General features: G+C 40.3%; 1 protein-coding gene and 1 long non-coding RNA gene across 2 annotated transcripts in view; one reads left to right on the top strand and one right to left on the bottom strand.

The window, feature by feature from the left end:
* Positions 1–9,175: 9,175 nt before the first annotated feature.
* LOC113877861 lies at positions 9,176–11,273 on the bottom strand. The gene is made up of 3 exons (XR_003506842.1): positions 11,186–11,273; positions 10,496–10,598; positions 9,176–10,393 (listed from the first exon to the last, which is right to left on the bottom strand). It is a non-coding gene; the product is annotated as an uncharacterized LOC113877861 (long non-coding RNA).
* Positions 10,986–16,299, top strand: part of PPM1E (protein phosphatase, Mg2+/Mn2+ dependent 1E) — a 219,996-nt gene continuing 214,682 nt past the window's right edge. Inside the window, exon 1 of the mRNA XM_027518469.1 lies at positions 10,986–11,613. Within this exon, the coding sequence (XP_027374270.1) occupies positions 11,153–11,613 (461 nt within the window). The 5' untranslated portion in view covers positions 10,986–11,152. The remainder of the gene's footprint in view (positions 11,614–16,299) is intronic.

The raw sequence follows: 16,299 nt of genomic DNA on the forward strand, positions 1-16,299 counted from the left end.
CTCTGGTAACCACAAATCTGATCTCATTTTCTATGAGTTTGTTTTAAATTCTATATAGAGAGATCGTACAGTGTGTTTCTCTGTGTGACATATTTCACTTAGTGTACTGCTCCCAAGGCCCATCAATACTGTTGCAAATGGCAGGATTTCCTCAACCTGCCCCCTACCTCCGGAGAAGGCAATGGCACCCCACTCCAGTACTCTTGCCTGGAAAATCCCATGGACAGAGGAACCTGGTAGGCTGCAGTCCATGGGGTCTCTGAGGGTCGGACATGACTGAGCGACTTCACTTTCACTTTTCACTTTCATGCACTGGAGAAGGAAATGGCAACCCACTCCAGTGTTCTTGCCTGGAGAATCCCAGGGACGGGGGAGCCTGGTGGGTTTGCCGTCTCTGGGGTCGCACAGAGTCGGACACGACTGAAGCAACTTAGCAGCAGCAGCAGCAGCAGCCCCCTACCTCAGAGTCCTAACCACTGGACTGTCAGGGAAGTTCCCAGGATTTCCTCATTTTGTGTGTGTGTGGCTGAATAATATTTCATTGTATGTATATATGTATGTGTGTGTGTGTATAAATACATACACGTGTGTGTGTATATATATATCACAACTTCTTCATCCAATAATCTGTTGGGTTTTAGAACACTCAAATTTCTGAGCTTTCAAGTTTGTTTTATTTTTTAAAATATTTATTTATTTATTTTGGCTGTATCAGATCTTAGTTGTGGCATGTGGGATCTTTCCTTGCAGCATAGGCTTCTCTCTAGTTGTGGTATATGCAGGCTCCAGAGCACATGGACTCTAGTTTGCAGCAGGTGGGCTCTCTAGTTGAGGCATACAAGCTCATTTGCATGGGATCTTGGTTCCCTGACCAGGGATCGAACCCCTGTCCCCTGCATTGGAAGGTGGATTCTTAACCTACTGGACCACCAGGGAAGTGCCCTGAGCTTCCAAGTTTAAATTGATAAATTTTTATCATAAATTTATACAGGTAAATGTCACTATGGTAGTTTCAAGATGAATTCTTTGACACTCCTCCCATCAGGAAATGGGGTGTATTTTGTCCCCTTTTATTGAAAGTAATGTGCCTGTAACTGCTTTGACCAATAGAGTTATTACTCAATCGCTAAGTCACGCTCAACTCTTTGCAACCCTATGGACTGCAGCACTCCAGGCTCTTCTGTCCTCCACTATCCCCTGAGTTTGCTCAAATTCATGTCCATTGAGTTGGGGATGCTATCTAACCATGTCATCCTCTGCCGCCCCCTTCTTTTGCCTTCAATCTTTCCTAGCATCAGGGTGTTTTCCAATGAGTCAGTTCTTCGCATCAGATAGCCAAAGAATTGGAGTGTCAGCTTCAGCATCAGTCCTTCCAATGAATGTTCAGGACTGATTTCCTTTAGAATTGACTAGTTTGATCTCTTTGCAGTCCAAGGGACTCTCAAGAGTCTTCTTCAGCACCACAGTTCAAAAGCATCAATTCTTTGATGTTCATAACTGTACGTGACTACTGGAAAAACCATAGCATTGATTATACGGACTTTTTTTTTTTAATTGGAGGCTAATTACTTTATAATATTGTAGTGGTTTTTGCCATACATTGACATGAATCAGCCATAGGTGTACATGCGTTCTCCATTCTGAACCCCCCTCCCTCTTCCCTCCCCATCCCATCCCTCAAGGTCATCCCAGTGCACCAGCCCTGAGCGCCCTTTCTCATCCATTGAACCTGGGCTGGCGATCTATTTTACTTATGGTAATATACATGCTTCAATGCTATTCTCTCAAATCATCCCACCCTCGCCTTCTCCCACAGAGTCCAAAAGTCTGCTCTTTTCATCTGTGTCTCTTTTGCTGTCTCACATAGACTATACAGACTTTTACGGCAAAGTGATGGCTCTGTTTTTTAATATGCTGTTTAGGTTGGTCATACTTCCCAGGTGGCTCAGTGGTAAAGAATCTGCCTATCAATGCAGGAGATGTGAGTTCGATCCCCGAGTCAGGAAGATCCCTTGGAGGAGGAAATGGCAACCCACTCTAGTATTCTTGCCTGGAAAATCCCATGGACAGAGGAGCCTGGTGGCCTACAGTCCATGGGGTCTCGGAGAGTCAGACATGACTGAGCCACTGAGCACGGACATGCATGCATGCATGCTAGGTTTGCCTTAGCTTTCCTTCCAAGGAGCAAGCATCTTTTCATTTCATGACTGCCGTCACTGTCTACAGTGACTTTGGAGCCCAATAAAATAAAATCTGTCACTGCTTCCACTCTCCCCCCTTCTATTTGCCATGAAACGATGGGGCTAGATGCCATGATCTTAATTTTTTAATGTTGAATTTCAAGCCAACTTTTTCACTCTTTTTCACCCTCATCAAGAGGCTCTTTAGTGCCTCTTTTCTTTCTGCCATTAGAGAATTATTATCTGCATATCTGAGATTGTTGGTATTTCTCCTGGCAGTCTTGATTCCAGCTTGTGCTTCTGCCAGCCCAGCATTTCGCATGATGTATTCTGCATATGTTTAATAAGCAGGGTGACAATATATAGCCTTGTCATACTCCTTTCCCAATTTTGAACCCGTCTGTTGTTCCATCTCCAGTTCTGTTCCTTCTTGACCCGCATACAAGTTTCTCAGGAGACAGATAAGGTGGTCTGATACTCCCATCTCTTTAAGAATTTTCAGGTTTGTTGTGATCCACACAAAGGCTTTAGCATAGTCAAATGAAACAAAAGTAGATGTTTTTCTGGAACTCTTTCGCTTTCTCTATGATCCAATGAATGTTGGCAATTTGATCTCTGGTTCCTTTGCCTTTTCTAAATCCAGGTTGTACATCTGGAAGTTCTTGGTTCATGTACTGCTGAAGCCTAGCTTGAAGGATTTTGAGCATAACCTTGCTAACATGTGAGATGAGCAGAATTAGTGGCTCAGACTGTAAAGAATCTGCCTGCAATGGAGGAGACCTAGGTTTGATCCCTGGGTTATGAAGATTCCCCTGGAGGAGGGCATAGCAACCCACTCTAGTATTCTTGCCTGGAGAATCCCCAGGGACAGAGGAGCCTGGCAGGCTACAGTCCCTGGGGTCGTAAAGAGTCGGACACGACTGAGCGACTCAGCACAGCACATACAAGAGTTTAAACATTCTTTGGCGTTGCCTTTCATTGGGATTGGAGTGAAAACTGTGACCACTGCTGAGTTTTCTAAATTTGCTGACATATTGAGTGCAGCACTTTCACAACATCATCTTTTAGGATTTGAAATAGCTCAGCTGAATTCCATCACCTCCACTAGCTTTGTTTATAGTAATGTTTCCTAAGACCTACTTGACTTTACATTCCAGGATGTCCAACTCTAGATGAGTGACCACACCATCATGGTTATCTGGGTCATTGAGACCTTTCTTGTATAGTTCTTCTGTGTATTCTTGCCATCTCTTCTTAATCTCTTCTGCTTCTTTTAGGCCCTTACCGTACCACAGAATTAATGCTATTGATTTATGACACCAGTTCACACCTTCTGTCTTATTCATTGAAACACTCATTCTTGGAACTCAGGTACCATGTAAGACATCTGATTACCATAAGACTATTATAATAGAGACGTTATGTGTGGACATTGGAATTGACAGTCCCAGCTGAGCTCTCGGTTAATAACCTGCCTCAGCACAATCAAATTAATATCTTGAAAATAATTTATATATTAGTCATTTTCCACTCAATTTTTTTCAATATCACTGGAAAAAAGGTAGAATGTGAATGAGTCTCTGGACATTTAGCCTAGTTGAGCCTTCAGATGATTTTATCCCTAACCAACTGCTATCAGACTCCAACCTCATGAGACCTACAAGTGAGAGCCACCTATGTGAGCCCAGTCATCCTACGGGGCTGTGAAATACAGTAAAGTGGGTTTTTAAAATAATTTTTGTGCTATATATTCAACCTATAATGTTCTATTTTAATTATCCTAATTGTTTTCAAATTTGTTCCTCAGTTGCAAGGTAGAGTTTTGTTTTTTTTTTTAATTTTTATTGGAATATATTTGGTTTACAATGTATTCGTTTCAGGTATATAGCAAAGTGAATCAGTAATACATATACATGTGTCTATTCTTTTTTAGATTCTTTTCCCATAGAGACCATTACAGAGTGCTGAGTAGAGTTCCCTTGCTATACAGTAGACCCTTTTTAAGGTGGTTTTTGTTCTGGCCACTAAGTTTGGCGGTAATTTGTTTTGCAGCAATAGATAGCCACAGTGGTTAGTTGTGAGCCTCTCTGGGTGGTTTACTGGTCTTCTGAAGTTGGGTCATCAGGTGTCCTGTTAGAATTTCCGATCTTCCTATAGAGTGTCTTAGTCTCTTCTGGTCATCTTCATTTCCACTGACACTCTTCTTTTCTGTACTCCTTATCTCCCACTGCCCAACTGACCTTTCAGCCTTCAGTGTTTCTTCTGAAAGAGTATGTGTATATTAAATTTTCTTAAAATACAGTTTTCATGTCTCTTTCAAAATCAATATTTTTGCCAATACTTACAACAAGTAATTGTAATTCCATCTCCCAGTACTCTAATCTTGAGCTTTTGCCATGCCCGTAAGCTTTATACCTTAAAGATTCATGAAATTATTTTTTCCAGAGATACAAAATTCCAGGATTTTATATGACACCTGAAAAAGATATTTGATGGTTTTATATATGAATGGTCCAAGTTTATTTTGCATCGATATTTTGGCTTGCTGCCTTTGTGCCAATAGCTGCAATGCATTGTACTGACATTTAGGTATATGGAGGTTCTTCAAATCTTAATAGTCCCCAGCTTGCAAAATTACTGGAAACCACGTGTGCTACATTGGTGCCAGATATGTCATTTATAGATCACTCTTTCATAAGCCAGTAAGTCAATTCATATGCCCAAATCATTTCCCTTCTGGAAAAGCTACATTGTATCAGCATGGTTACCATGTGTGGTAATTGATAATGTCTGTGCCACATGGCTTACTTTACCCTTGTCCAACCCAGCTATTCTACCACCTATGATTACCATATGTTACAGCACTCTAGGTTAATGGAATCATTTCCATCTTCCCCTCTAGTCACAAATGTCATTGTGGCTCAATTCCATCAGCTCCACACTGGATGAAAAATAAAGTTGTTGGTACTATCTGAGCACAGGAGATAACTTTGTGAGGAGTTTTCATATTTAGTTGTCTGCTTCCTTTTCATTTAAAAAAGCAGTTGGACTTTTAATGAATACTCTGGAGTGGGTAACGGGCATCTGCTGACTAAAAGAGAATACAATTAATATCACTCTTTAATTCTTGCTTGTATTTATTCTAAATAAATATATAAAGGGAATAAAAAATTAGATGATAATAATATAGACTTTTTTATCACCATAAAGTGCTTTTCGGTTTTTATAAAGTAAAAACTAGAAGCAAAATATTGAAGTGGATTTTTAAAAAGGAGTCAGTTTGTTTGAGAAGGACCATTTATTATAGAAGGAATATATTACATCTCAGCCACTTATAGTATCCTTATCAGAAATTGCCATCAACCCCTGCCCTCTTCCTGTTTCATAAGTATGTCATAGTAAGTTAAAAAAAGTTTGATTCCTCAAAGAACTAAGCAAAATAAAAACAAAAGTTTGTTATCATCAGTGGTTAAAGCATTAAGAAAGAAAAGTTAGAACCTGTTTTGGGGACTTCTTTGCTTTTTAAAACTGATGAAAATAGTGCATGTGGACCTGTTATTACCTGATGTGAATTCTAATTTTGACAGCTGTGGACTGTTGCTGCAATATGACCATAGTAGCCAGCAAAAGAAGAGGAATAAAAATTAATATAGTAGTCATATTTTTGGCAGCAAATGGATGTGATTTAACAGTTGTTAAATCACAACTATTCATACAATAGAATACTACTCATCAATAAAAAAAATCAATTACCGATAAACACAACAACATGGGTGAATCTCAAAAACATGATGAATGAAAAAAGTCTAGGCACAAAAGAGCACATATCTCATGATTCTGTTTATATGAAATTCTAGAATAGGCAAAACTAATCTATAGTTAATTATCCTTATCTTCTACATCTTCCAGGATGTAGAAGATGTAGGTAGGGTATATTGAGAAGGGAGGAAGATGCTCTTATTTGAAAACATTTATGTGCTCATTTTTTCCAGTTGACAGGTATTCTCTTGCTCCCTACTAGTCAGTTTGACAATGCAATCAAATTAATATCTCCAAAGTACTTATTTATTAGTTATCCTTCCATCAATTTAAAAAATATGAATGGAACATTTCTCTAGGCACAGATCAGAGATATATGTAAGACCCCTACACAGTTTCCCCAATTATTATTAACATTTTACATTAGTGAGGTACATCTGTTACAACTGATGAGCCCAAATTGATATATTATTATTAACCAAAGTACATAGTTTACACTTGGGTTCACTCTGTGTTGTATGTCCTGTGGTTTTTCACAAATGTCTAATGATTTGTATCCACCATTATAGTATCATACAGAATAGTCTTTGCTTCCCTAAAAATCCTATGTTCTGTCTATTCATCTTTACCCTCCCTACCTTTGAACCACTGGCAACCTATTCATAATTTTTTTTAAGGTTTTAAAAATAACATGTATTTCTTAAAAGTTAACATATGCATAATAGGAAATCATTTACTGCTATCGTCAAGTAAACTCACTGTTCAAGTAGCACCTTTGAAAATCTAGACTTGCCTTAATGTTAACTTAATCCATTTATAATTGTTTTATATATTTTTATCACTCTTTAAAATATTATTTGTTATTGTATTAATTGAGATCCAGTTAAGAAAACAGAGGGAATAGAATACAGGAAATTAGTTACACACATGATAAGAGAGCTAAAAAGCCAAAAGGGAAGGTATCTTAGTCTGACTGGGCTGCTATAATGAAAAAATCATAAGTGGGGTGGCTTACAAGCAACAGAACTTTATTTCTCGCAGTTCTGGAGGCTGGAGTTCAGTAATCAGGGCGCTGGTAGATTCAGTGTTTGGGACAGACAGTGGTCTTCTTATTGTGTTTTCACATTTGGAAAGGGAGAGGCATCTCTCTTGCACCTCATCTTATTAAAGATGGCACTAATCCCATTCATGAGGGCTGTGCCCTCATAACCTAATTACCTTCCAAAGACCCCCACCTTCTAATTAATACTTTCACCTTGGGGGTTAGGATTTAAACATACGAATTTTTGGAGCACACAAGTCATCCATCCATAGCAGGCAAGATTAGGCAGCTAAAGCCAGCCACCATCTCTAGGCTGATGGACAAATGGAAGATGATGTTTCTGGAGCTCTAGGACTGGTGTCACAGAGAAAAGCTGGAAGGACAGGTTCAGGGGGAGAAAAGCTGTAAAGGAGAAGCAGCAAGCATTAGGACTGAGGTAGGGGACAGGGAAGAAATATCTTGGCTTTTTGCCTTTCCTTCCACCTTCTAGTTTCCTGCTGATGTCTCCCACTGGGCAAATCACAGCTGGAACTCAGCTGTCCAGGAACCTGGTGAATGCAGCTTGAAAGAGTCAGCACCCCTGTAATACCAAGGAGAGCAAAGTAGGGGAAGAAATGGATGTGAGAACAAAAAAAGGACTAAGCAGTAATCAATTCTTTTTAACTTTAAAAATAAACCTTATTGAGGTATAATTTACGTAACAATACACTTATTTAAAATGTACACTTGGATCCTTTCTGACAAATGAATACACCTATATAAAACACCCAGTCAAGATATAGAACATTCTAATCCCTCCCACAAAGTTCTACTTACTCCTTTTCCATGAATCCTCTATTCCACGTCAGTCCTAGACAACCACTAATCTGCTTTCTGTGACTATAGATTAGTTTTGCCTATTCTAGAATTTCATATAAATGGAATCATGAGGTTTGTTCTCTTTTGTGCCTAGACTTTTCTCATTCAGCATGTTTTTGAGATTCACCCATGTTGTTGTGTTTATCAGTAGTTTTTTTTTAATTGATTAGTATTCTGTTGTATGAATACACCACAATTTGTTTATCCGCTCACTATTGATGTACACCTGGGTTTTGTCCAAGTTTGAGCTGTTATGAATAAAAGTATTGTAAAAAATTTATATACAAGGGTTTTTTTGGTGATGTGTGTCTGCGTGTGTGTTTGGTGGACACGTTTTCATTTCTTGCGGGTAAATATCTGGGAGATGGATTACTGGGTCATATAAGAAACTAACTGCCCAACTCAACACTTTTATTTAACCTTTTTTTTTTTAAGTTTTTTATGATTTTGGCCATACCTCATGGCCTGTGGGATCTTAGTTCCCCAACTGAGGATTGAACCTGGGCCCTCAGCAGTGAAAGCACCAAATCCTAACCACCATGGGATTCCCCTTTTTAATCTTGAAATGTCATCCTTAATCATGAATGTCCTTGAAAGAACATGTGCATTTCCTCCAAAGAGCTAAGGCTTAGAGAACAATTTTTATGACAAATCTTAAAAAAAAAAAAAAAACTTTAAAAAGTTAACTGCTCTTAATACATATGTTTTTTATAGCTCTATTTTAAAATAGACAACAAGAAAGGGGATTAGGGAAGTATAAGAGGAGAGGAACTGAAAAGGAAAGTAAAGCCATGCAAAATAATGACTAAAAAGACTTGACAATGGCAGAATCATCCTACACAGCTGCTCTGAGATCCCAGCACTGCTGTCAGCAACCTTCTGGCGAAGCTCCTCTGTCAAATGGATGCAGCAGGATCCATATTGATCTTTTGTAAAGGAATATCTTCATTAATATAAGCAAACACACCTCTCATTTATAATAATGTAGAGGTGTAGGCTTTTTCTTTTACTCTTAGTAGTAATGTTTCCCCAACACAGAACACTTCCTTTTGATATGTGGGTTGAGTCATAAATTAACGTCACAAATAAATGTCACCTAGAGGAGGGAGGCAACTACATTACAAAGTAGGAAGGTGTAGCTTAGATGTGAATTGTTAACAGTTGACAGCCTTGTGCTCTTGAACTAAATGTCATTGTGTCAAATTCTGAGATATTAAATAGTTGTTGCAATGTAAAATTGCAGACATTTAGGTTTTGTAGCCTTGTAAGTTATGTCAATCTTTTCTAGACATTCTGAAATGGAAATGAACAGGTGGATTGAAAACAAAGGCAAATAAAGAGTTTAAAGACTTTCTTGGCATTGCATAAAGAAGTCGCTCTACACTGGTGATGTTTTAAACAAAACATGTATAAATACAGTTAGCTTGTCTGGAAACAGACTTATTTATTGGGTCTTACCATTTACCTTTGAGACAAAAATAAGTAGTTATAGAGGACTCATGCATTACTCAGTATACACTTTCTATCATGTATTATTTAATCTCAAGCTAAGAAAGAGAATGGACGTCTATTTTACATGATGCCATAATGTACATTAGGGAGCTCAACCCACTTATTCTTAAAATAACAGTATCACATCAGGGATTTAGAATACAGTATTATATGAAAACAGTTGGCAGGGAGACTCCTTCTGCCATTAATAACTGACTAGAAATGTTATTTCAGACTCTAAATCCAACTGAAATCCAGAAGGAATAAATGGAGAGGATGGGGTGGATATTTTGTGAACATGTTTTTCAAAGTAGAGAAAGAATCACTATGTTTTTGCTGAATTACATGTTGCCATGGACATGGCAGTATGCAGTAACGATGCTGTCATCTATACAGCTGTATAACAACACAGCTTCTCCCTCTCCCACTCCCCTCAGTAAGGCTTGAAAATAATAGGTTTGTGTGTAGTTTGGTAAGAAAATTAGAATAATTTAAAGTTGTTTCACTTTCAGTCTACAAAAATAGAGACTCAGGGGGATGGGGAAGAAGAGCAAACAAAATGTACCAAAAAATACAGATTATGTAATAAAGTATATATTTGTTGTTGAGTCACTAAGTCATGTCGGACTCTTGCGACTCCATGGACTGTAGCCCCCCAGGTTCTTCTGTCTTCTGTCCATGGGGTTTCCCAGGCAAGAATACTGGAGTGGGTTGCCTGCAGACACTCAAGAAGGGTGTCTTGATGTGCTGGAAATCTGATGGCTTTGCAGTAAAAAGAGCTGTTTTTAGTCCTTGTTGCATCGCAATATCTTGAAGTTTCAGTTTTTTCATCCATGGAATGGAATCATGGTAATACCTTCTACCTTGAGGCGCTATTACAAGGATTAAGAGGATAAATATAATGCATAAACTATAAAGCTTTTTAAAAATAAGGCTTGATAGATGTATTACACTGTTGAGTCTTTAAAAGTCAGAGAAGAATACAGGAAAAAGGGTCTAGAAAGGCTTTAGAAGCTGACAATCTGGGTTCCAATTCCAATGCCACGACTAGGAGCTTCCACACCTTGAAAAAACAAATGTACTTAATCCTGCTTCCTCTTTTTGGGAAGTGAGGATAACACCACTTCACAGAATCAGATGAGAGAATGGAGGCAAAGGAACCTACCTTTGTAGATGTTGAATGCCTTCCCCTGCAAACTACTTATTAAATTAATGTCATCGACAACAGAAGGTGTTCACACTGTGGTATCTTTCCGCACATACGGACCCTAAGACAAGACAGGACAGATAAGGAAAACTGAGGTGAATCCAAATCAGGAGACCAACAGCTAGACAGGGCGAACGTCTTAGTTCCCTCTTAACCACTTTGAGGTTAGGGTATCCACACAGTGAAGGCATTCAGAGTTGGAGAGGAGACCAAGTCGAGTGCCCCTTTCGACTCCGTGGACTCGACGGCAGGGACCCTGAAATTGTTCCTTAGAGGCCGGTTGCCATGGCGACGGTCTCTAGGCAGCTTGGGCTGCGCTCTCCGTAGGGCTAGAGGGTGGGCCTCCGCCGGACCCCGCGCGCGCGCCCGAGACCAACTTTCCCTCCAGACCCATGAGGGGCGGCGCGCTCCGCCCCCCGGCCCCGGGCCGCGCACGTCCGGGCTCGGCGGCGCGCACGCCTGCGGGAGCCCTCTCCAGGCAACCTAGTGCTGATCGCTCGTGCCGGTGCGGCCGTTAACCGCCCTTGCGGGAGCCGGAGGCTCGCCAGCAGCCCCCCTCCCCTTCCTGGGCCTCCCCCACCCGTTTCCCCGATCGGCCCAGGGGCATGAGCAGCGATGGCCGGCTGCAGCCCTGAGGAGAAAACTTACCGGCGCTTCCTGGAGCTATTCCTGGGCGAGTTTCGCGGACCGTGCGGCGGCGGCGAGCCCCAGCCGGAACCCGAACCCGAAGAGTCGGAGCCCGAGCCAGAGCCCGAACTGGTGGCGGCTGAGGCGCGCGAGGCGTCGGTCGAGGAAGCCGGGGAGGCGGCGGCCGCGGGGGCCGCGTCGGAGGAGGGGGAGCACGAGCAGGAGCGAGAAGACCCCGAGCCCGAGGAGGAGGCGGTGGAGGAGGAGGCGGCGGCGGCGGCGGCGGCGGCGGGCGAGGAGGCGGCGGCCCGGGGGCAGTCGGCCGTGCCGCCGCCGCAGCCCCGGCTGCCGCCGCTGCCCCCGCTGCCGCGGCCGCTGTCGGAGCGCATCACCCGCGAGGAGGTGGAGGGCGAGAGTCTGGACCTGTGCCTGCAGCAGCTCTACAAATAGTTAAGTAGCGGGGCTCGGCCGGGGGGTGGGCCGCCGTCCCCGCCGCGCCGGCCTCGACGCGGCTCCCTCTGCCGCGCGAACTGCTCGCTTTTCCGCTCCTCATCCCCCCCGCCCGCCTCACGCCGGCGCCCTGGAGAGGTTGGAAGCGCCCCCGCTGCTCGGACTCGAGCGGTCGGCGGCGAGATGCCCACGCCCGCCGCGGCCCCCGCGCCTCCCGCCGGGGCCTGGGAGCCGCCCCCCGCGCCCTCCTGCCGGGCTCCCGGCTTCCCGCTTCTCCCCGGCCGCCCACTTCTTTCTCCACTTCTCACACCTTTTCTGCTTGGTGCCCGGGAAGGTCCTTCCTTCTAGTCTTGAGAGCTCCCTCTTCCCAGCCCTCTCCTTCCTCCTGGAGGTCTTCCTCCCACCCGGGTCTGTCTTTTTCCCGGCGCGAGTCCCCCCCCTGTTGTTTGGCGGCGGAGAGACGCGGTCTCCTTTCTAGGCAGGAGCTGCTTGCTAGGTGCCTCCTGCGTAACCGCAACAAAGATGATAATCCCGGCCCAAGATCCACAGGAGGGGAGACGAGTCGATTTTCTTCTGTTGGGCGCTCAGTGTTGAAAGTGTAGATGGCTTAATACACGGAAGCCTCGTATCGTAGTTTAATGATACTTGATAACTCATAATTGAGGGAGGTGGGAAGGAAATGGGGAGGGACGGATAAAGAAAATTTTACCTGCGAGCCTTCAGGTGAAAGACAGAGTCGTAATTCGTTAAAGTGGAAAACTCTGGCTGGTTTGATAAAATTGCAATTAGGTGCAGTATTTTCAGTCCATTAAGTAGATGGGGTAGAGAGAAAGCAGATGGCTTAGCTACACAGATGAAAGTCTAAAATAGAAAGGTCAAGGCTTTGCCTTTCATCCCAGTTTTTATGGGCCTGAAATAGAAGCAGTTTACAATTGCGTTTCTTTCTAAATGGAATTGTTCTGAAATAATGACAGAGGAGAATACTAACAAGTTTCTGAGAACACTGGTAAACCTCGACAGCCTTTTGCCATTCTGCTGATAGTTGTAATGAAAGATGTTACTCTGTCCCCATCAAAAAGTTTGCTACTGCAAGATTCACTGCAGTTAAGATCACTTCTTGGATTTTTTTAAAAGCTTAGATTAAGAGAAGGACCTGGAAAATAAAGGTTTTGTCTTTTTCCAACTTAACAGACACCTGATCAAATCATTCTTCCTGTTAAAACAGAAGCTTGTCAACAGGAAAAAAACACTGAACATATATGCTGTAAAAGTGGACTGTGTTGATGTGTCCCATGTTTTATACACTATTGAAATTTCAATTTTGAAATCCTATCTGGTTACCAAAGTCATACTGCTTTTTGGGAAATGTAAAATGGCATGTAAAAACATCTTAGGAGTATTTTTTCTTCCTAGTGTTTGTAAACAATCGTAGAATAGAGTTTATGAAATATTTTTAATACTATATAGACACTTAAGACTTCTTGCTTAAAATAAAATGGAATTGTTTACTGAAGTGGAAAGATTATCTCAGCATCAGACTAACTCTATTTTGACAATTTTACCTTTACAAATGCAATTGCAGAATTAAAGAAATACACATTTAAACATTAGAGAAGGTCCATTTCAAAAAAAAGAGTGTCATTAGCTTAGAACATCTTTGAATATGTACCATTCAAGGTTTTTTAAAAATGAAATCTGTATGATGATGGTAGGTAGATGTGTGTTTTGCCACATGGAAAGGGAGCAAGATTTTCCATACATGTATAAACTAGAAAAGTATTCACATTATAAAATGGCCATCTAATTGAGAAGTTTAGATTTGAAGTAAAACTAGCAAAATTGAAGTTGGAAAACAAACTGTTTTGTGCAGAAGCTGTTAACTTATGTTTTACTCAGATACAAAATGTCTGGCTTGTTTATGTAAAGTATCTTCAAGGTTGTTAACAGACTGAAAACAAAACAAAACAAAACCCCAAAACCTAAAAGTCTCATAGTTTAAAAACACATACTTTTTGTGCTTTATTATTTATGAAAGAAAATCATACAACTTGGCCACAAGAATCAGTACTGGAAGACATTGTAGAGAGAGATCATTTTCCTGTTCGCTTCATTTTACAGAAGAGAAAACTGAGGATCCCGATTCAGAAATGACAAATTATGTACAAATGGTTTTCCAGCATTTTTCAATATAATTTTTGAACCTCAAAACTCTCAGAGTTGTCAAATTTCTTAGGAAAAATTGAGTTATCAAATTTCCTAGGAAACACTTTGAAATCATTCTGATTAGGAATATGTTGGAATTACTAATTTGGCGGAGGTGAAGTTTTTTTTTTTTTTTTTTTTTAATATTTTCTCAGATACCCACTCTCTCTTTATTTTGGGGATTCTTAATATTCTTTAGAAACTGTCATGCTTGTCAGAGTGTCCTATAATACTTAAATGAAGTTACTTGAAATATATATTCACTAATTTCACAGTTGAAACTAATGTAAGAAGAAACTAGAACCAGTTTCATAAGTCTCTAGACTATTTTTTCTGTCAGTGCTTTGTAAATACATAGTATGAAGCTACAGAGAAAAATAAAGATGCTTACTTTCCCAATACTGTTTATGTGTACACTGGCTGAAATTTTACTTCAAAAAATATAGTGAATGTTTTTCCCAGTGTTTTGCTTCTCTCAGAGTTTAAGAACAGCAGATATATTTATCATTCTTCATTTTGGTAAACTCAAAGCTTAGGATTAACTTGAGATAAGCAGTTACTTAGGTAAGTAAAGGATCAAGGTTTAAATGGACAAAATATAGTTATAATTAGCAACTTAAAAGTTTTTCAGTATTTGTGTTAGAGTTTTTGCTGTTAGGCTTCAAAATGGGAACTATGTACTTAATATTTCTCTACTAGATAAAAACATGTAACATTTTGAAAGAAAAATTATTTGAAATGTTAAAAATCCCCTAGGATGAGAAAGATCTCTGTTGTGGGCTATAAATACTTTTTTTTAAAGGACCATTTAAACAGTTTTGTTTCAAATAATTAAATCTTTAAGAATGAATAATAAATTCAGGCAGTTCTTTAGAACTGTTTAACTGAATTAGTCTATTCTATGTCAATAAAAAATTCCAGTGATTTGGAATCTTCAGCTGCTCATGTAAAAATTATCTCCTTTACTCCTGTAAACTAAAATGCCCCCCAAGAGAGTAAAATAAATTCTAATGACACAAAATTAGGAGTTTTGAGGTTAATGGATCTCTTTGAAAAGGTGGAGGTGAGATATTTTATAGCTTTGAAATAATTTCAAATAAAATTTACAGCTGATCTTATAGCAGATATGAATAACCTTGGATAGGTTGCATAGGTCAATGCTGTATTTTATTTCTCTGTATTATTGTATGGAGGATAAATGTATTTGTTTTAACCCAGAGGAAACAAATACCCTGAAGTCTGTAAGAGCTGCATGTCAGTACATTTTTAGAGCAATTGTCTTCTCAGTTATTCATTTAGTCTGGGTTGGACTTCTCAAGGAGGGGGAGATATTTTGGTAGCCTGGCAAAGTTAAATACTTGCAGATGGTTTACAGTAGTAACGAGGGTGGCCACTTTAAAAATGGCTTGGGAAAGAAAATCATTGTTTATAGACACTAATAATTCAGTTGTATTGAATTATGTGACTCATTAATGACTTTGAGATAGATTAGAAAGCCATTAACCTTTGTCTGTGTATATATATATATGAAAAAATACATGGATGGGAGTTATGCCACTCATTTAGAATACCCCCCCCCCCCCCTTTTTTTTATTCTTAAAAGTAGTAAGAAGTAGCAGAAAAAAGAAAATACCAACCGTTCGGTGTAAGCCATAATTTTCGGGGTTTTCTCCTACGTCTTAGACTGCCACTTCTCTGTGAGCTTTTAATACTCTGCCTAACCCTTTTATATTGTTGTTTGCTCCTTGGCCTTTTCAAGTTTGGTTGGCTTAGTTGTCTGTGGTCAACATCAGTCTCTCCCTTGATGTGATTTTGGTTATTGTAGTTATGCTAATAGCTCCCAACTCTGTCTCCATCCTTGCTTTGACTGCTTATGGAATGGCTCTATCCAGATGTCTAAAAGTCTTCTCAAATGAAAATGTCCAAAACTGAATTTGATCTTCCGTCTCTCTCTGTCTCCCCCACAGAAGACAAAACTTGATTCTCTTTTTGGTGGGTTTATTCATGAGGTCACAAAAAGTCGGACATGTCTGAGTGACTGAACTGAACTGAACTGATCCTTGATTTCTCCTTCTCTCCTCCTCACATTCAGTCAAATTTTGCTTTATAAATACCTCCTAAATATGTCCTTCACCGTCCCTACTGTCATTGCTATTTCTTCCTAGTCTTTTCCAATATATTCTCCCCAGTGTATTAATAGTAAAGTGATTTCTCTAGAATCTAGATTATGTAGATTGATTAATTGTCACCCATTGCTTAAATATTTTACTGTTTATCTGGTATTAGCCAAACTGAGGTCAAAGGCACAGTTCTCCAGTCAGATACAGCTGAGTCTGCCTGAGGCAGAAGTTGCTAGGAGTTAGGGTCCAACTATAAGTTAGAGGAAAGAGTCTGCACAAGACCACCCTCACTTCTGACACTGACTATAATTTTCAGGTTTCTCAAAACTACTTTCAGATTTGGTAATTTACTACAAAGACTCA

The sequence above is a fragment of the Bos indicus x Bos taurus genome, chromosome 19 (assembly GCF_003369695.1).
Source record: "Bos indicus x Bos taurus breed Angus x Brahman F1 hybrid chromosome 19, Bos_hybrid_MaternalHap_v2.0, whole genome shotgun sequence".
Taxonomy (NCBI): domain Eukaryota; kingdom Metazoa; phylum Chordata; class Mammalia; order Artiodactyla; family Bovidae; genus Bos; species Bos indicus x Bos taurus.